At 31.5% G+C, this 20,088-nt stretch overlaps 1 protein-coding gene across 1 annotated transcript in view; it reads right to left on the bottom strand.

Annotated features, from left to right (window-relative positions):
* Positions 1–20,088, bottom strand: part of DTNBP1 (dystrobrevin binding protein 1) — a 161,592-nt gene that overhangs the window by 121,648 nt on the left and 19,856 nt on the right. The window contains exons 2-5 of the mRNA XM_051970655.1: positions 13,902–13,955; positions 12,929–12,979; positions 7,147–7,207; positions 1,065–1,197 (exon numbers count right to left, since the gene is read on the bottom strand). Of these exons, the coding sequence (XP_051826615.1) occupies positions 1,065–1,197; positions 7,147–7,207; positions 12,929–12,979; positions 13,902–13,955 (299 nt within the window). The remainder of the gene's footprint in view (positions 1–1,064; positions 1,198–7,146; positions 7,208–12,928; positions 12,980–13,901; positions 13,956–20,088) is intronic.

Here is a 20,088-nt window from a genome sequence, read left to right as displayed (position 1 = left end):
TAAATCAAGGAAATAGATTGTAGAGTACAAGACTGAGGATAATCTATTTTTATACTCTAATAGCTTTTTTGGTCAAATTAAATGAAGAGTTCTTTTGCATAATTAACTTTTTTCCTTCTTTTTTAAAATTAAATTTGGATTTTTTATTATGAACATAATTATCAACAAACAACAACAAAGAAGACTAGGAATCTGTGAACTTCTGCTACATGTAATTTTCTTAAGAAGTGTAAAATGAGTTTAACAAGATAATGACTACGACTTTTCCACTCATCTCACTAATATTACAAATTTAATTAGCAACTAGCTACCTATTTCATTTAAGTCAGTGTGATCCTAAAAAATGTCTGAAGATTATATTAAATATAATAATAAAACTTTATTAACAAAAAAACAAAAATAAAAAGCATATGGATAGTATATGATCAAATGTAACTCAGAGAGCCATAACTAAAAATAGATAGAGATATGTATGGCTAAATAGTTAGCTATAGGTAGTTATACAATAAATCTTGTTTTATTAGTGTCCAAATATAGGTAAAACCCTCAGTTGACCTGATATTTTCCCCCTATTACTATACTCTGAGGAAGAAAAGGTTGATTACAAAAAAACAAATTCTGAATAAGGAGTTAATGAAAAGAAGCAAATTTCAGGACATGTCCTAGGATCAGCATATATTTCAATCCCATTTTCTATGTAAAAACTATTATACCACACCCATATTGTATCACTACAATATTAACTAATGTTTATAATGACAATTTTGAGGTATTGCAAGAGCATCTATCATCAAAAAAAGTTTATATTGTATTATCAGTATAATTCAGACAGTAAAGCACACAACTATGTTTTGAAAATATTTTCAACAAATGTTGAAATAAAGATCTTTTCAGCTTAATCCCACAATTGATAAATTAATAAATTAGCCAGAACATTTAATTCCTCAAGTATTCTATTTAATCAAGTTTCCACCATTCTCTAAAAGATTACTGAACTTTAATCAGGTTTCTGCCTTGATCATTTTAGTTTCTGAAAGGAATATATAGAAAAACAGAAAACTTACTCAAATTCGCAGTCATGGATTCCAGATCTGCTAACAATCCTGGAATCTGCTGAAGCTGTTCTTGTAACTCTATTAAACTTGTCTTCTTTTTCTCCCAGTGTACAGAAAGCATCACCACTTCACTATCCACCCGCTGCAATATATGACACATAGTATATCAGAGATTTTAACTATTAAAAACACAAATAGTTTCCACAGAAAAGTTTCTGTCCACATCATTGTCCTTAATAATTCCTAAGCCAACATCATCCTGTTTAAAAAGAAACTGACACAGTTTTCTTTTGTTGAAGTGATCATTCTTAATAGGCAGTGCAGAAAACCTCAAATTATTGCTTATTCCAAAAGACTTTAATCAAGAGAAAAGAAATCTAAGAGGTGACCTAAAAACTGCTTTCAAATATACTCTACCTTAAGCAAACCATATATTTGAACATGTGAATTTGTTCCCTCCCCAAAAGGGATAATTGGGTTGTCTATTTTTTATTTAAACAGTAAGCTCCCCTAGTTCACTTAGAAAGTGACTGAATTTATAAAACTATCTTTCACATACAACTTTTTGGAAACATGTTTATCAAATGCAAGTAAAACTGAAAAAGACTTAAACTCTCATATTTCAAAAGCATGTCCTATCCTAGGATTTTCTTAAATTACTCATATTTTCTGATGAGCTGATAAGAGCTCCAGACTTTTAGCACATGCACAAGATTCTGCTTTAGCATTAAAAGTTCTACTTAAGCAAAACAGGTTCCTTCCTGAATTTAGAGCTGGAAGGGACCTTAGAAATGATCCATCCTTCATTTTACAGATGTAGAAATCTGGGACCAGAGAAGTTAATCTTACAGATTACAGAGATATTAAGCAGCAAAGTTGGGATTTGTTTGTACAAAACCCTTTTAATTTAATGTAATCACCCATTTTGCATTTCATAATGTACTCTAGTTCTTTTTTGGCCATCAATTCCTTCCTTCTCCACAGATCTGAGGTAACCTATCCTTTTTTTTTTTTCCTAACTGAGTTATAGTATCACTCTTTATGTCTAAATCATGAACCATTTTGACCCTCTCTTGGTATTGAGTGTTAGGTGTTGGTCAATGCCTAATTTCTGCCATGCTATTTTTGAATTTTCCCAGCAATTTTTGTCAAATGGTGAATTCTTATCCCAGAAGCTGGGGTCTTTGGTTTTATCAAACTCTAGATTACCATAGTTATTGACTATTGTGTCTTGTGAACCTAAACCCATTCCACTCATCGACTACTCTATTTCTTAGCCAGTAACAAATGGTTTTGATGACTGCTGCTTTATAATTTTATTTTTGTGAGAGGTGGTGTCAGAAGCAAAACACCAAGGAGGAGGAAAAGGGGATAGGAAAGAGAAAAGTATAAACTGGGGAAAATAAGATGACAGGAAATACAGAATTAGTAATTTTAACTGTAAATGTGAATGGGATGAACTTTCCCATAAAACAGAAGTGAAGAGCAGACTGGATTAAAAGCCAAAATCCTATAATATATTGTTTACAAGAAACACATTTAAAGCAGAGTGATAAATACATAGTAAATATAAAAGATCGAAGCAGAATTTATTCTGCTGAAATTAAAAAAAAAAAAAGCAGGTGTAGCAATCCTGATCTCAAATAAAGCAAAAGCAAAATTATATCTAATTAAAAGAAATAAGGAAGGAAACTACATCTTACTAACGGGTACCATAGATAATGAAATAATATCAATACTAAACTCATATACATCAAATGGTATATCATCCAAGTTCCTAGAGAAGTTTAAGAGAGCTGCAAGAAGAAATAGACAGAAAAACTATATTAGGGGAAATCTCAAACTCACTCTATCAGAACTAGATAAACTGAACCACAAAATAAAAAAGAAAGAATTAAGAAGGTAAATAGAATTTTATTTCCCTTCAATACTTGCATTGGAGGTCTCACATCAAGTTTGCTGATCCATTGGCTTCTGAACCAGAACAAAGTAGCCAACAGTGCAGTATTTTGGCTAAGAATCTTCCATTAGAATCCCAGCATGTGGAGCCATTCCACCCTGGGCCTCCCTGCACTGTGCCTGCATGGGGCTGTCTCCCTCCCTGACTGATTGAGACAGACCTTTCTTGAAGTTCTTTCAAAATATTCTGCTGAAAATTTGTTACATTCCAAACATTTGTGTGTTCTGTTACTCCAAAATGCATTCATTAATATGGTATTATTTGGGAAGGAAGCCAGGAAAAGCTCAGATAAAGAACTGTCTACTCTCTGCCATCTTGGCTGGGATTTGGACTCAGGCTCTCTCATCATTCTATTGTACTGTAATGCTTCCTCTTTAGGCTGCTAAGGTCTTAAAATAAAGCTGGGCTTTATTTTATTACTCATTTAAGGAGCATAATCTCTTAAATGAGTAATTTTTAAAAGTAGTTATGTGTTTATTAGCAAAAATCCACCACCTCATTCTCCCTTGTTACCATCAGCACTAGTTGAGAATACAAGAAAAACAAAACCTATAACAAAAATGTATAATCAATCAAAACAATGTTTTACATTGACCATGTCCAAAAAAGATTTGTCTCATTCTGAGTCCTTTATCTCTCATGTTTCATCATTAGTCCTCTGGAATCAGAGAGATAATTACAATGATAAAGAGTTTAGCACAATAATATTCCATCACATTTATATATCACGATTTATATATCAATTCCTCAATTTAAGGTAGCTCTTCAGATTCTCATTCTTTGCTATCTCAAAAAAAGCTATGAATATTTTGATTATTAAATACTGTTTGTTGTACTTAGAAATAATCATTTCTTTAATCTACTCTCCCTCAAATTTTCCCTTCTCCACTATCTCCTGAAATCATTGACTTCTATTAGTTCATTCTCATTTTCAGGGAGTTCATTGTTTGGGTCAGTCAATTAACATTTATTAATCATCTACTCCATGCTGGGGTGCTGTACTAAGTGATAGATAAAGATTTCATATTGTTTATGCCAAGCTAATTACCTTTTCAATTCTTTCTTCCACAACCCTCAATTCTTTTTGCATCTTTTCCTCTGGTGTTCCCACTACACATTTAAAAATATATTAAACTCTCAAAAATTTTTTTTTTGCTTCATCTCTTCTAGGAATTCTAGTTGAACTTGCATCTTTGCTGTATTTTTCTTTGAAGCTTTTCTTGCAGACATTTTGGAATCATTCTCTTTTCTTTTGGGCCTTTATCTTGAGTGTTCCCTGTTATAAAAATGCTTTTATGGTAAGATAGGTTTTTTTCTTGGTTGTTGCTCATTCTTCCAGTCCCAGGATCATACTCTTCACACTTCTGAAGAGAATGTCTAGGCTGATCCTACTGCTATTTTCCTGAAGTACTAAATCTGGTATTGTTCCAGGATTTCATGGAGAGCTCAGGCTGGAGACCTGAAACTTTCAGTGTTCCCAAAATAATCTGATCTAAAACAAAGTCTGATTAATTCCCTTGTGTTTTTAGCTCTGCAAGCTTTTGAGTTGAGTTTAGTCTAAGCAACACAACACATCTATGGTCTTACTCCTAATTATAGTTCCATTATATTACTGCTGGACTTAGTTACTATCAGCCAGTTGGAAAGCTTTGCTGCTTCAGAGTGAAAGAACTGCAGGTTCCCTGATAGTTTGGGGTTCCTTTTATTATTGTACTATAATCTTCAGTGTTGGCTGGAAGCTAGAAACGAGATACTACCCACCACTCCACTCTTGTTTTATTCCCAGTGTCAGTGACACAATAACTGCTTGCTTCTGCTCAATTCTTTTGCTTCTTGTTCCTTGCTCAATATTTAGTCTAGGGCCTATGACTGCTTCTTACTCTAGGGCTCCAACCCTGGTGCAGGTCCTTGCCTTAGTCCTCTCTGGATCTGGATAGTGAGCAACGGTCTTCCAACTGATAGCTATTCTTGCACCCTGGACAAATTTAGGCCCATCTGTGCTAGATTTGGAACCTTGTTTTGCACTGGTACAAAACTTCCACCTCTCCTGGCATGGTTTCCAGGCTAAACATGATCCCTAACGTCTGTGAATGGTGTCTCTTTTGTCTCCGTATGAGGATCTATGATAGAAAAATGTCTTCACTGATTTCTTTTTAAGATTTCCTGATCAAGACTTGGTCTAGTATGTTTTCTAAATTTTTGTCTAATTGTGGTAGGGAGATCACTGTATTTCTTTCTGCTACTTCTTAGTTTAATTCCTAATAAATGTAATCTTGATACACCACATGGGGCAATTACTCCTCAAAAAGTGAATAATGTTACAAATAAAAACATAATTTGTTGGAATATTATTGCTCTGTAAGGAATGACCAGCAGGATGAATACAGAGAGGCTTGGAGAGACCTACATGGACTGATGCTAAGTGAGATGAGCAGAACCAGGAGATCATTATACACTTCGACAACGATATTGTATGAGGATGTATTCTGATGGAAGTGGATTTCTATGACAAAGAGACCTAACTGAGTTTCAATGGATAAATGATGGACAGAGACAGCTACACCCAGAGAAGGAACACTGGGAAACGAATGTGAACTATTTGCATTTTTGATTTTCTTCCCGAGTTATTTTTACCTTCTGAATCCAATTCTCCCTGTGCAACAGGAGAACTGTTCAGCTCTGCAAATATGTATTGTATCTAGGATATACTGCAACATATTTAACATATATAGGACTGCTTGCCATCTTGGGGAGGGGGAGGAGGGAGGGAGGGGAAAAATCGAAACATAAGCGAGTGCAAGGGATAATGTTGTAAAAAATTACCCTGGCATGGATTCTGTCAATACAAAGTTATTATTAAATAAAATAAAATTTAAATTTAAAAAAACAAACAAACAAATAAAAAAAAACATAATTTGTTAAAAACAGACTGGCATATTTCTAGAATTCTCTACTAAACACACATTTTCCAAAAGAAGGCATCTTTACTTAAGAGTATTGTCTAATTGTGACAAATATTTTATATCCATAAAATAATATTAGGATAAAATAAAATTATATCCGTAAAATAATATCCAAAAAATAATATTATCATTAGCAAAGTCCCTTTCAGCTCTAAAATTCTTTAAGTCTGGTAGTAGCACTACTTTCAGGGACAATACATTGAATCCTGCTGAGATAAATAACAGCAATAAGTCACAAAGACATTTTAATTTTGCATATAAGCTACTATATTTTTTTAAAAAATTTTGAGCTACTCTATTTTTAAGAAGAAATTTAAGCAGTACTTGGCAATATTGATTAGATATGGACATAAAAAATCCTTCTCTTCAGCTATAACTGAATTTGAAATATTAATACTTTGAAAATTATAAATATGTCAACAGTATATGCAATTTAAAGAAAATATTTTTTCGTCACTAATATTTAGCATCATTTCTCATCATGAATATCTATGAGGACATCAAATAAAAGACTGAATCTAAATTCAGACTCACTAATTTGGATTATGGGTATAAGCAGCCTTAATTGGAGAATAGTCAAAGCTTTTTTTTTTTTTTAAAGAAAAGAATTCTCATTCTTTCAAGTAAATTAATTTGTCTAACAAAAATAGTCTTAGGAACCAACTTTTAAAAAAAAATCATTTGTAAGCAAGTGCATCATATCATATGTAAATGTTTCTAAAGTGCTAGAAAATGATATTCTTTGAAGTTGGACATGATCCTTTCAACTTTGTTTACATATGCACTTTCTATTCATTTGAAAATATTTTGTAAAGAGTAAGCAAAGATAAACTTCTGTGTCCAAATTAAAATAAATTCTAAATTGGTAGGTCCAAATAAATGACAATTATTAAGTTTATATACAATGATGATCCTATGAGTCAAACTGTCACAGATATGGCATTTAGATAAGCTAAATATTTATCTGGCACCTTGAAGAACTTATCAAAATTCTTTAAGCCAATAAGGACTAGTCTATATCTCAGAGAGATTTTGAAGACTGTGAAAATGAACTTTGTTAATTCTATTTTGGAAATTCTATACAAGACATTTTAGAGGAAGCATCTTATGTTTAAAGTTCATCACTTATAGGATTAAAAAAAAAAAAACAGAAAAATAAGGTCTTTACCTCTCCTGCACTTGCGCATTCCTTTGCTCTCTTGTGAAGGGCAGCCCATGTATCTTCATATCTAAAAAGAATAATTAAGATAATATATTTTTAAAAAATGCTTTAAAAAGTACAATTGTACAAATGCCTTGGCCAATTATGTAAAGATATAAATTAGCAGCATCATTCTCAGGGTAGATGTCCATTCTCTGAAAGTAGTACAGAGCTAAAAAATTTTGTCACACATTTGAAATGGAAGATAACACTAACTCAAAAAATGTAAACAGAACATATTTAAATCTACAGAGTTGAGGCAAAGTATAAAGATGTCAATTATTATTTAATCTTAACTGCTCTAAGAAAACTTTTAAGAGAATTTTATTTAATTCGTGAACTAAATAGTTAATTATACTGGATAACTGGAGTGCTGAACTTGGAAGTCAGGAAGATCGAAGTATGAATTCTGTCTCAAGCACTTTCTCACCATATGATCCTGGGAAAGTCATTTAACTTCATCTGCCTCAATTTCTTCATCTTTAAAATAGAAACAATAATAGTATCTACTTCACAGGGTTATTAGGAGGATCAAATGAGATAACAAGTATACAGTATCTTGCAAATTGTAAAGTGCTAAATAAATGTTATGATTATTATAATATTATTGTTATTATTAGAAGAGATTGTAGCTACAAGAATCCCCAAATCCTAATACAATGTTGTAGATACTTAATAAGTACTTATTGACTATACTTATCTAATTGAAATTGAATTGAAAACAATGGATTTTACTTTGGTATACCAAGTTGTGGATATATCTTAAAAGGATAACTAAGTAAGTATTATTCATTCAGGCAATGCCACAGTGGTCAACTGGAATCCTCATTTGCACACCTTCATGTGGCTATTCTACTGCTAATTGAAACCCTATATGTCCAAAACTTTTCTCCCAAAACTGTTCCTCTTTCTGATTACTACTTCTGTAGCTAGCATCAATATTTATGTTATTTTAACTCTTCCATCTCCTTAATTTCCTACATTGTTGCTAAATTCTATCACTTTATCTTAGAAATCTCTTTTACCTAACTCCTTCTTCCCTTTTCCATTGGCATTCTCCTAGAACAAATCTTCATTACTATTTGTCCATACCATTAAGAAAAAAAAAAAAAAAAAAAAAAAAAAGCTCTTAAGCAGTCTTCTTACCTCTACTCTCTCGTCTGAACTATGTGAGATTAATCTTCTATATATACATGTAAGATTAGCTGAAAGAGATTTTAAAAGGTCATCCACTCCAATTCCTTGCTTTATAGAGAAGTGACTTGTCCAGTCATGTATATTTTAAGTAGATCAGTCAAGACTTGAGTTCACGTCCTCTGAATGCAAATTCAGCATTCTTTTCATTGAATCAGGCTCTAGTTATATTATGCATGTATTCAAAATCCTTCAGTTGCTCCCTATTTTCTACATCCTCATCATTACCATGAGGCCCTTTTCAGCTTTATAACTTTAAGAGCTTTCCGCCACCTTTTCGTCTATCTGTCTGTCTGTCTGTCTATCTATCTACCTATTTATTTCTGAGGCAATTGGAGTAAAATGACTTGCTGAGAGTCACACAGCTAGGAAGTGTTAAATGTCTAAGGCCATATTTGAACTCAGGTCCTCCTGATTTCAGGGCGGATGCTCTATCCACTGCGCCACCTAAGTGCCCCCTTTTAGTATATCTTTAAAAGATTAATCTTTTGAATAAAAGGGAACTCTTTTTCTTCTTGTTCCCCCGCCCCCAGAGAATTCTGCTCCTACTAATGATAACAGTTGCCATGTATGTAACACTTTAGTTTTCAAATTGCTTTATGTGCATTATCTCACTGTATATCTCAGGGGGCGCCTTACAACAAGGTCGCTTCAATCTTACTTTATTACCATTTTGTAGATGAGCAAACTAAGGTTCATGCAGAGTAGTTCAGTCACAGAATTATTATCTAATAAGAGGCAGATTTTGAACCCAAGACTTCCTATTGTCAAGTGCAGTGCTTTTTCCAATATACACACTATTTTGCAAGTAGCTTCTGAAATTACTGCAGAAGAGGCTACCAGTTCAAACCCAAAAATGAAAACAAAGTGAGAAAAACTCATCTTTTGAAATTAAAGGCAATAAATGGATAAAATGGATGTGATTGGCCTGCTATAGCAGTTTTCTACCCTAAGAGAAATCTGTAAAATATGCTGCTGCTAAGACTTTAATGTCTCCCAGGGATTAGGATCACTCCCAAATTTCCATCAAAAGATTACAATAAACTGTGATCTAATGGATTATAATATATTAAAGATAATTTATCAAAACAGAAGAGTCTGCATGGAGTCTCAAAAAAGGCAAACTTTAAAGAATTAAAAGAAGACATCTATTGAAGATAAGCTAAAAGGATAGACAGAAGAAAGGGGTCTGTTAGAAAGCCATTCAAAAAAGAAATAAGTTTTTTAAAGATAATTTTTCATATCAAGTTTTCAATAAGAATTAGTTTAGTTTTTAAATATGTCTTTATTGGTTATTTTCAATTTCAGGATCATGGAATTTGGAGTTAAAGAATCTTAGAAATCTTATTTGACTGATGAGAAAATAGGCTCAAAGAGTTTAAGCTCTTTGCAAAAGATTATACAAGTAAAAAGTAATACTGTGATGTGACTCTAGCTCCCCTTATTCAATATCAAGTGTTCTTTCTTTTACAATATGCTATCTTGGATTTGATGAGAAGTACAAAAGACAATATTATAGCCAAGTATCACTGGAAGAAAGAAAATCAGTAATACATGATGAGTGACTGAAAATATGCATTGTGGTAGAGCTGTAAATTCATACAACCAGCATGGAATGCAATTTGGAATTATGCAAAGTGACTAAAATGTCCACAATCATTGGTTCTGCGATTCTGCTGGGGACATACTCCAAGATTGTCACTGACAAAAAATTTAAAATTTTTTAAAGGCTCCAAAAAAACTAAAATATTTATAGCGGCACTCTTCCTGGTAACAAAAAACTGGAAACAAAATAGATGCTCATTGATTAAGGAACAAGTAAACAAAATGTAATATATTAATGTAATGGAATATTACTATGCTAAAAGAAAACAGAGAAATGTGGGAAGATTTACATAAACTAATGTAAAAGGAAGCAAGCAGAGCCAGGAAAACAATATATACAATGACTAAAACAATAAAGAACAATATCCACAAAACAAGAAAAATTGAATGCTAAGAAAGCATTTTGCCCCAAATAAGAATTATGAGAAGACATATACACCTGCATCTTTGCAGAGTTTGGGGAAGGACCAAGAATTTGGAATGCTGCACATACAATTTTTTTCAACATTATTGGCTCTGCTCAATATTTTTTTGCTTCCTCCAAAAAATAAAATAAAATTCTTTGTAATAAAGGATGGCTCACTGTGAAGGAAGAGAGGTAGGAGGCCGGTCTATTCAATCTAAGAACAAAAGATATCAGTAGAAATACCTTATTTAAAAAGAGTGATAACAGACAAACAGTTCAAATATTTTACTGGAATTCAGTGATGACTAAAAGAACTTATTAAGATTTCTAATAAATTGGTCAGATCTTTGGAAGACTTAAGAAAATGCAGGTATAAGAACTGTATAGGATCAGAAGACTGGATGGAGCTGTGATTTATAACACTGGACAGTGCCAACAAGAGACGAAATCATGTGATTCCAGGTACTTATCAGCTTATCAGCTGAATTATTATTCCGTGTTCAATGTCTTTAAGAGAAAAGACTCAGAGCAAAATAAAATTTTACATTTGAGGATTGTTGTAATATAGCAAATAGAAACCTTAGGTAATTACTATAAATTGTCAAGATATAAATTTAGACTTCATTTGAGGGAAAACACAATTAAGAACTAAATCAGCCCTTTGATCCAGCAGTGTTTCTACTGGGCTTATATCCCAAAGAGATCTTAAAGGAAGGAAAGGGACCCACGTGTGCAAAAATGTTTGTGGCAGCCCTCTTTGTAGAGAAAGTGGAAACTGAATGGATGCCCATCAATTGGAGAATAGCTGAATACGTTATGTTATATGAATGTTACAGAATATTATTGTTCTGTAAGAAACGACCAGCAGGATGATTTCAGAAAGGCCTGGAGAGACTTACATGAACTGATACTAAGTGAAATGAGCAGAACCAGGAGATCATTATAGATAGCAACAACAAGATTATACGATGATCACTTCTGATGGACGTGGCTCTCTTCAACAATGAGATGATTCAAACCAGTTCCAATTGCTCAGTAAAGAAGAGAATCAGCTATACCCAGAGAGAGAACTATGGGAAATGAGTGTGGACCACAATATAGCATTTCCATTCTTTGTTATTGTTTGCTTGCATTTTTGTTTTCCTTCTCAGGTTTCTTTTTTCTTTCTTTCTAGATCTGATTTTTCTTGTGCAGCAAGGTAACTGTATAAATATGTATACATATACTGGATTTAACATATACTTTAACATATTTAACATGTATTGGACTCCTGGGGAGAGGGTAGGGGGATGGAGGGAAAAAGTTAGAACAGAAGGTTTTGCAAGGGTCAATGTTGAAAAATTACCTATACATATGTTTAGTAAATAAAAAGCTATAATAATAATTTTTTTAAAAGGAAATAGATGAACAAAAAGAAAAAAAGAAATTAAATGAGAATTTGGGGGGGAGTTTTGTGGAAGCCACAGATGACATGTAAAAACCAACAGATGGCATAGAAAAAAGTTTAAAGACTCAGAAATGTTTAAAATATATGTAAAATATTGTATAATATTAATATATTTTATCTTTTAATAACATACATATACCCAAATTTTATAATAAAAAATTATAAACACTCCATAAAAGAAAAATTGAACCAGTCTAAAAGTACAGATTGCTTAAGAAGATATTTCCCCCTTCCATTTATGATTAAGCCAAGGCTGGAATATCACTTGTCAAATATAGTGAAAAAAGAATCTTTTTTCAGATACAGGATAGATTGTGGATTCCTTCCAACTCTGAAATTCTGTGACTCTCTTGTGCCTGGCACAGAATATACACTAAATAAATGCTTGTTATCTTGATTCTTTTATATTTCAAAATTTTACTTTTAAAAGCACCAAGATTTCTTATTGTAATTAAGTTTTAGAATTATCTCTAAAATCTCCTACTCAATTCAACAACAAACATAAAAAATAAATTCTTTACACCAGAAAAGAAAAATCTCTAACCTGGAAAAACACAAAAATAAATCTAATAAAAGGAGAAATTTATATGTAAGTATAAGTATTAACAGGAAAATGAAAACATAGTATAAATGAAATACAATATAATCTTTTCCTATTCGTTTCCTAGATTTTTTTTCCTCTTAACAGGTTGATCCTATGTCCTTGAATCACTTGTATAGAATACACTTTCTTAATTCAGTCTATACAAGATTTCAATAGTTGTTAGAAAAGAATATACATGGAAAAAAATTAATAGCCCCATTCTAAGAGCTAAAACTTTTGAGGAATAATAAAAGTAGATTTTTTTTTTTACTACAATAAGAAAACCAAACGATGCCAGATAAAATATTAAATAATAAAGATAATCCTGAAGTCCTTAAATAGAACAATTAAGTAATTGTACCAAAAAGTGTTACAAGTTTCTCAAAAGAGCAATGAATGTATAGCTATAGGACACTTTAATTCATCAGATATTTCTGAATCATACCTATAAAATATAAAATTTTAGGAAAGAAACAGCTAACGTTAAAGCACTGAAGTAAAAAATTGCATTTACCTGCTGAGTAGCTCGAGTCCAGCAGAAAACTTTGGCGAATATTGAACAGTCCTGTCAAAATAAATTTTTTATTAAAAAGACTGCATTTTCTCATATATGTTGAAACTATAAATATAAGAATTTTGCCACCTATGAAATTAAAATTTTAAAATCAGTAATTGCAACTTCATTAAATTTTAAGAATAAATCATAGTTGGTTTTTCTGTTAGTATAATGTATCCAAGTCACTAACTCCCAAAGACATTGTTTTTGACATCTAATAAACACTTCATTAGAATTGTAATTACCAAAAAGAAAATCTGCATGATTAAAATGTTTCTTCTTTAGGTTGGAAATGAAAAACAACAAAATCAACAGTGATATGTTTTCATGCAATGTTTCCAAAGATATTTACTTGCTAAGATTTTTGTTATTAACTAGTTTTTTTGCTTTTTTTGTTCTTAATTGTAAAATGAAAACTATGATAAATAATTATCAGATAATATTCATTAAGATTTTCTGAAATTCAAGTGGAGAAAAATCTACCAAAATAAATCTATGAAAACTAATTATTTAGATTTGTTTTTATTTCATCATAATTTTAGGAGATTACAGGATAAATTTTAAAAAGACTAAGTTGTATTTACCCAATATAAATCTCCCACATCCATTTAGTATAAAATTCATTATATAAGTCAGAGATGCCAAACTCAATGGCAAAACTCAAGAGTGCAGACTGAATCAGATTAAAACATAACTGGGAATCAAAATAAATAAATATTCAACATAATGCTGATTTTTCATTTTTAAAGAAAATTTGTTGTCAATAGGGACTAATTTATATTTGTATCTGACACTATTGATATAATTTATTCTAATGTAACAAAACATACAAATTTAAGTTGGTTGAAAGAAAATTAGTATAGTATTATGTAAAATGAAACTTAAAACTCATGGAAGGATTCTTTGAAAATAAATTTTAGCACAGTCATACCTTTGTTTGCTTTTTACTTTTGCTTCTCTTGACTTGTCACTTAAAGACTTGAGCCTATAATTGAGTATAAAATTGTATTATTTTATTTTTGTATTACTCATAAAGACAAGAAATAAGCTTTTTAAATTACATATTTCACAATACTGTTAACTTTACTGCCTGACAAGCTAAATCTAGTTTTCAATATAAAAATCTTACATCTGTTTATAAATAGCAAACCACTCTTTTGTTTACAGAAAAAATTCTTCTATTTTTCTCTCAAATTGACCATAATCCTGTTTTTAATTTAAATTCAATTTTATTTTATTTTCAGTTCCAAATCCTCCCCTTCCAATAATGAGAAAGCAAGAAAAACAAAATCTGTTTCAAATGTACACAAGCAAGTAAAACCAAATTCCCACATTAGTCATTTCAACAAATTTTTTTTAAAAATCCCTCAGTTTGTATTCTGAGTCTACCATCTCTCTAATTGGAGGTGGGCCTAGCATGTTTTACCATGAGTCTTCTAGAATTATTATTGGGCATTGTGCTGATTAATTTACTAAATCTTTCCAAGTTGTTTGTCTTTATAATAATATGATATACAATCAATTTTCAACATTTGCAGGGATAATGCTCCGAAAAAACAATGCAAAAGTAAAAAAGCATGAATTCAAATACATTGGACCTAAGGAAAAGACGTGATTAGGTTCCTGTGACCACTAAAAACTAATTTTTTGCTAAAGAGATAATTGAAAACAAACTTTCTGCAAATAATTTTTATAACAAAACATTAATTTTGATAACATGCATTTTTCTTAACACAGTAATCATGACATAACACATAAAATAAAGGGAAGAGGAGAGGCTACGTCTGACAGGATCAGGAGGGAATGGTGATGTCAGAAGAATCTCAAAATAAAAAACAGATGGGACAACCTGCCATCTCTAATTTCCCTTTCGACGCTATGCTTGAATTCTTCCTGATGAAAAGCACATGCCTCAGGGTGAGTCCCTAGCCCTGGTCAGAGTTCAAAACTCCTGTCCAGGGAGGCTTGGGGCCCAGCCTGGTGCAGCTCTCTGAGGAGCCCGATGGCGCAGGCAGTAGTAGAAGAGGCAGGATGCTTTCAAGTGCCAGCCAGAGGGCAGGAGTGATACCATTGCATCTGACCACAGACTTAGCTGCTTTTCCATTTTTTCAGTTGCCTCATTGTGTACTTAAGTGAAGTTATGTTAGCACTTTCTGGAATGCATTCATGAAGATTTTTATAAATACTTTGCTTCTTTTGTGAATATAAGCTTGCATTCACTGTACTTCTTATTTTTATTTTATTTTTTTACAGAATGTGTGTGGTTGCCAATATAAAAGGAAAAACGAGTTAGTAATAAAATCACACTTGAAGTCACAAAAATTAAAACTGAACTATGGAGGATTGACTTATAAATTGTTCTCCATGATCTGTTCACTCTGCTTTACATCAATTCATACTATTTTATCCATGTTGTTCTAAAGCCATCTCTTTCATCATTTCTTATAGCACAATAGTGTTCCATCACATTCATATAACATAATCAGGTCATCAACTATTCCCCAAATAATGGGTAACTCCTCAATTTCTAATTCTTTGCCGCCACAAAAAGAGCTGTTACAAATATTTGTGTAAGAGTCCTTTACTTTTTTTGATTCCTTTGCGGGCAAAGACCTAATAGCAGTATCATTGGATCAAAGGATATGGACAATTTAATAGTTTTTTGGGAACAGTTGCAAATTTCTTTATAGAATGACGTTATCAGATCATAGCTCACTAATGTACCTTTTTTCCCCTAATTCCACCAGCATGTCCCACCAAGAACCTGCTTTTCATTTTTGGTCAACTTTGCCAATATGACTGATATAAGGTATTTTCTCAAATTTGTTTCAATCTGAATTTCTCTAGTTATTAGCGTTTTAGATTATTTTTTCATGTGGATATTGATAGTGTGGATTTCCGACCCCTACCTCCTCTCCAAATTGCCTATTCTTCGTGTAGATCTTTTTTTTTTTTTCTTTTCATAATTATAACTTTTTATTGACAGAACCCATGCCTGGGTAATTTTTTACAACATTATCCCTTGCACTCACTTCTGTTTCGATTTTTCCCCTCCCTCCCTTCCCCCACCTCCTCTCCCAGGTAGCAACCAGTCCTATACATGTTAAATATGTCACAGTATATTCTAGATACAATATATGTGTGTAGAACTGAACAGTTCTCTTGTTGCACAGGAAGAACTGGATTCAGAAAGTAAAAATAATCCGGGAAGAAAAACAAAAATGCAAACAGTTTACATTCATTTCCCAGTGTTCTTTCTTTGGGTGTAGCTGCTTCTGTCCATCATTGATCAATTGAATCTGAGTTAGATCTCCTTGTCGAAGAAATCCACTTCCATCAGAATACATTCTCATACAGTATTATTGTTGAAGTATATAATGGCGTAGATCTATCTTTAATTGTATCAAGAGTGTTTTGGAATTGTGTCCAAATAATTCCCATATATGTCTTAACAGGCAGTCCTCAAGTACTTTATATTATGTGTACTTTTTTAAAAATAGAATTTTCTTTCTGTATCTTCCTGCTGATTTTATTGGCAATACACAGTAATGCTGATGATGCCGTGACTTTAGTTTATATCCTACAACTGGGCTGAAGCTTTTGTTTCAATTAGTTTTTTATTGATTCTTTAGGACAGTGGTTGGCTAACTATGACCCAATACCTGTTTTTATATGGCCTACAATTTCTATTTCTAAAATAAAGTTTTAGATTTATTTTGTTTTATATTTTAAAATGTAAAAAGAAAATCTCTTGCAGGCTCTACAAAAACAGACAACAGTACAGATATAGCTCAAAGATCTTGGTTTGCCAACCTCTGGTTCTCTAAATAAATTATCCTATCAAATGCAAAAAGTGATCATTTGGTTTCTTTACCTATATCTATTCCCTTGGTTTTTTTCTTTCTTATTGCTGTAGTTAGCATTTCTAGTACTACACTGAATAATAATGATGACAATCTACAGTCTTGTTTTACTCTGACGTTAGTGGGAAAGCATTTAATTTATACTTATTAAAGAAAACAGGTATAAAGTATAAAAATTTATACTTATTTAAGTATATACTGCCTTTTTTTTTTTTCAATTAAGAAAAGCTCTACAGGGCAGCTAGGTGGTGCAGTGGATAGAACACCAGCCCTGAAGTCAAGGACCTGAGTTCAAATCTGGTCTCAGACACTTAACACTTTCTGGCTGTGTGACCTTGAACCTAACCCCAAGTGCCTCAACAACAACAACAACAACAAAATTCAGTAATGGATGTGTATCTTCTTAAAAACTTTTTCTGCACCTACTGGTATAATTGTATGATTCTGTTGTTAATATGGTCAATTAAGCTTACAGTTTCTTTAATATTTAATAAACCCTGTCTTCCTAGCATTAATCTATTAATCTGGTCTGGCCATATTATATAAACATTGTAATATTTTGTTGGAGTCTCCTTCCTAATATTTTTATTTACATTTTTTGCATCATTATTCATTAAAGATGTTGGTCTATTTTTTTTTCTGTTTTGACTCTGATTTAGTTATTAAAGGCATATTTGTGTTAAAAAAAAGATTTGGTGGGACTCTTTCTTTTCCTAACTTTTCAAAGAGTTGATGTAGTATTAGAATGAATCATTCTTTAAATGATAAAACTTGCCTGCAAATCCAAGTATTCTAATTCTCTCTTCTAATAATATGGGCAATTTATAATTTCGTAAATATCTATCCACTTCACTTAGATTGTCATTTATATTCACAAATGAATGACAAAAGAATAGTTAATCATTTCTTCTATTTCTTCTTCACTGGCTGTAAATTCACTTTCTTTCATTTTTGATAATGGATTTGATTTTTTGTTCTTTAATCAAGTCAGCCAGGGGCTTATTTTCTTGTTTTTTTTTTTTCTTCAAATAAAATCAGTTTGCACTTTCACTTATTAATTTTTTGCTTTTAATTTTGTTAATCTTTCCTTTGATTTTCAGGATTTTTATTTTGGCATTTGAAAGTGTTTATTTTGTTGGTTTTTCAGTTTTGCTTTTTGTTTTTTAGGCATGCCTAGTTCATTGATCTACTTTCTCTCTGTTTTACTGATCAAAGTGTTTAGATGTATAACTTTCCTAATAATAATAAACTATTAGATTGCATTCTAAAATTGTGACATATTGTTTCATTGTTGTCATTATTTTTAATGAAATTACTGTTTCTATGATTTCTTTTTTGAGATTCTATTTAATTTCCAATTAATTTTTAAATTTTTTCTTCAAAGGTCTCTTTTTATTAGACATAATATTTATTGCTTTATGATTTTAAAAAGATACATTTGATATTTTGGCTTTTCTGCGTTTGTTGGGGAGGCTTTTTTTTTTTACTCTAAAACAGGCAATTTTTGTGAAAGTGCAATGCATAGTTGAACTATAGGTAAACTCCTTTCCATCTTGGTTAAAAGTCTATTATATCTAAATTTTTCTAAAACTCTGAGATCTTTCATTTTTGTTTACTTTTTTTTTTTAATTACTGTTTGGTTTATCTGAGAACAGGTAAACTGGGACATCCCTCCCCAACACACAGCACTATAATTTTCCTGTCTTTTTCTTCCTTTAAATAATTTAACTTTTAGTTTAAGAATGTAAATGCTATGTCTCAGTTGCATTTATGTTTAATATAGATATCCATCGGTGGCACCTCTCAGCAAAAAGTAATTTCCTTGTTTATTTCTTTAATTAGTTCTATTTTTGCTGTTTCTTTGTCTGACATGATAGTTAGCTCTGCCTATTAAAATTTAAGGTGAAGTGTAATAGATTCTGCTCTAATTCCTTATTTTAATTGTGTATATCTTTTTGTTTGTTTGTTTCAAGTGTATTTCTTTATAAACAGCATCATTGAATAAACAATATTATTGGATTTTGGTATCTAATCCATTCTGCTAGTCTCTTCCAGTGTGTAGACATCCCATTCATAGGCACAGAAGTGTTAAATATATATTTCTCATCATCCTATTCTCTTAATTTTTTTCTTTTTTGTTTCCTAGTCCCACTTTAAATAATTTGTTTTGCTTGTGATTAATACATCCCTTAATCTTAATAATAGCACCTGCCTCCCAGGGTTATTGTGAGGATCAATAATTATAAGATAATAATTGTAAAGCACTTAGCACAGTGCCTGACAACATAGTAAATGCTGTCGAAATGTTAGCTATTACAATAATGATTTTATTAATATATTTTCACTCTACTTCTACCTCTACTATTCCCTTAATAATTCCTTTTCTTTACCATTTTCCCATCGGACAAATTATATTTCTGTGATCAAAACATATGTGTATGCTTCCTTCTTTTGATGAGTTCAAATGACAATGATATGCAAATATCACTCCCTCCTCCCACCCTTTACTCTTTGATTTTACAGACTTCTATTATACACCTCAATTCTGAAATAAATTTTCCCATTCTTCCTTTCCCTTCTCCTCCAGCTAGTATCTTCTTACTCTCTCTCTACATTATTCTTTTAAGATTAAAAATAATAGAATTATTCCTATGCCTCTAATTAATTAGATTCTTTCCATGACTTCTGATTATGACAATTTTAAGTGGATACATGTAACATCTAGTGTTACTATAAAAATGTAACTCTCTCTTTTTAAACTGACCTAGATTGAAAAAATAACTCAATATGGTTTTTTCTTGGATTTTTCAATCAGAATTTCAATCAGACACATTTTCTAGATCTTAGTACTCTATCCGTTTTGACTGTCTTTTTTGACTTTAACAGATGACAACTCAAGCAGAATTCTACCTCTTTTATCTATTCTCTTAGACTTTTCACAACCTGGCACCATCTTTTCTTTCTAACATTATTACATATTTCAAATGTTTAACAATTTTTACTCAATGCCTTATATGAAGGTAAAATAGTTTAAAAAAAATCTACAGATAAACAAAATTGCAAGGATAATTGACTTGCTAGTAAAAAGGCAAAAATATCAACAATCTAGAATGATGGGCTTAACTAGTAAGAAAGATGTCTGTTTTGTAGACTTTTGTCTTCAAAGTAGACAAGTCTTTATTAGTTTCAAAAATGCAACTTCACAAGTATAAGAAGAGCCATGGCTTAGTGAGAATGTCATTTTATAGAGGAGGG

This window comes from Antechinus flavipes, chromosome 1 (assembly GCF_016432865.1).
Source record: "Antechinus flavipes isolate AdamAnt ecotype Samford, QLD, Australia chromosome 1, AdamAnt_v2, whole genome shotgun sequence".
Taxonomy (NCBI): domain Eukaryota; kingdom Metazoa; phylum Chordata; class Mammalia; order Dasyuromorphia; family Dasyuridae; genus Antechinus; species Antechinus flavipes.
Note: the sequence above shows the minus strand (reverse complement) of the source record. Positions and strands in the feature narration are given on the sequence as shown.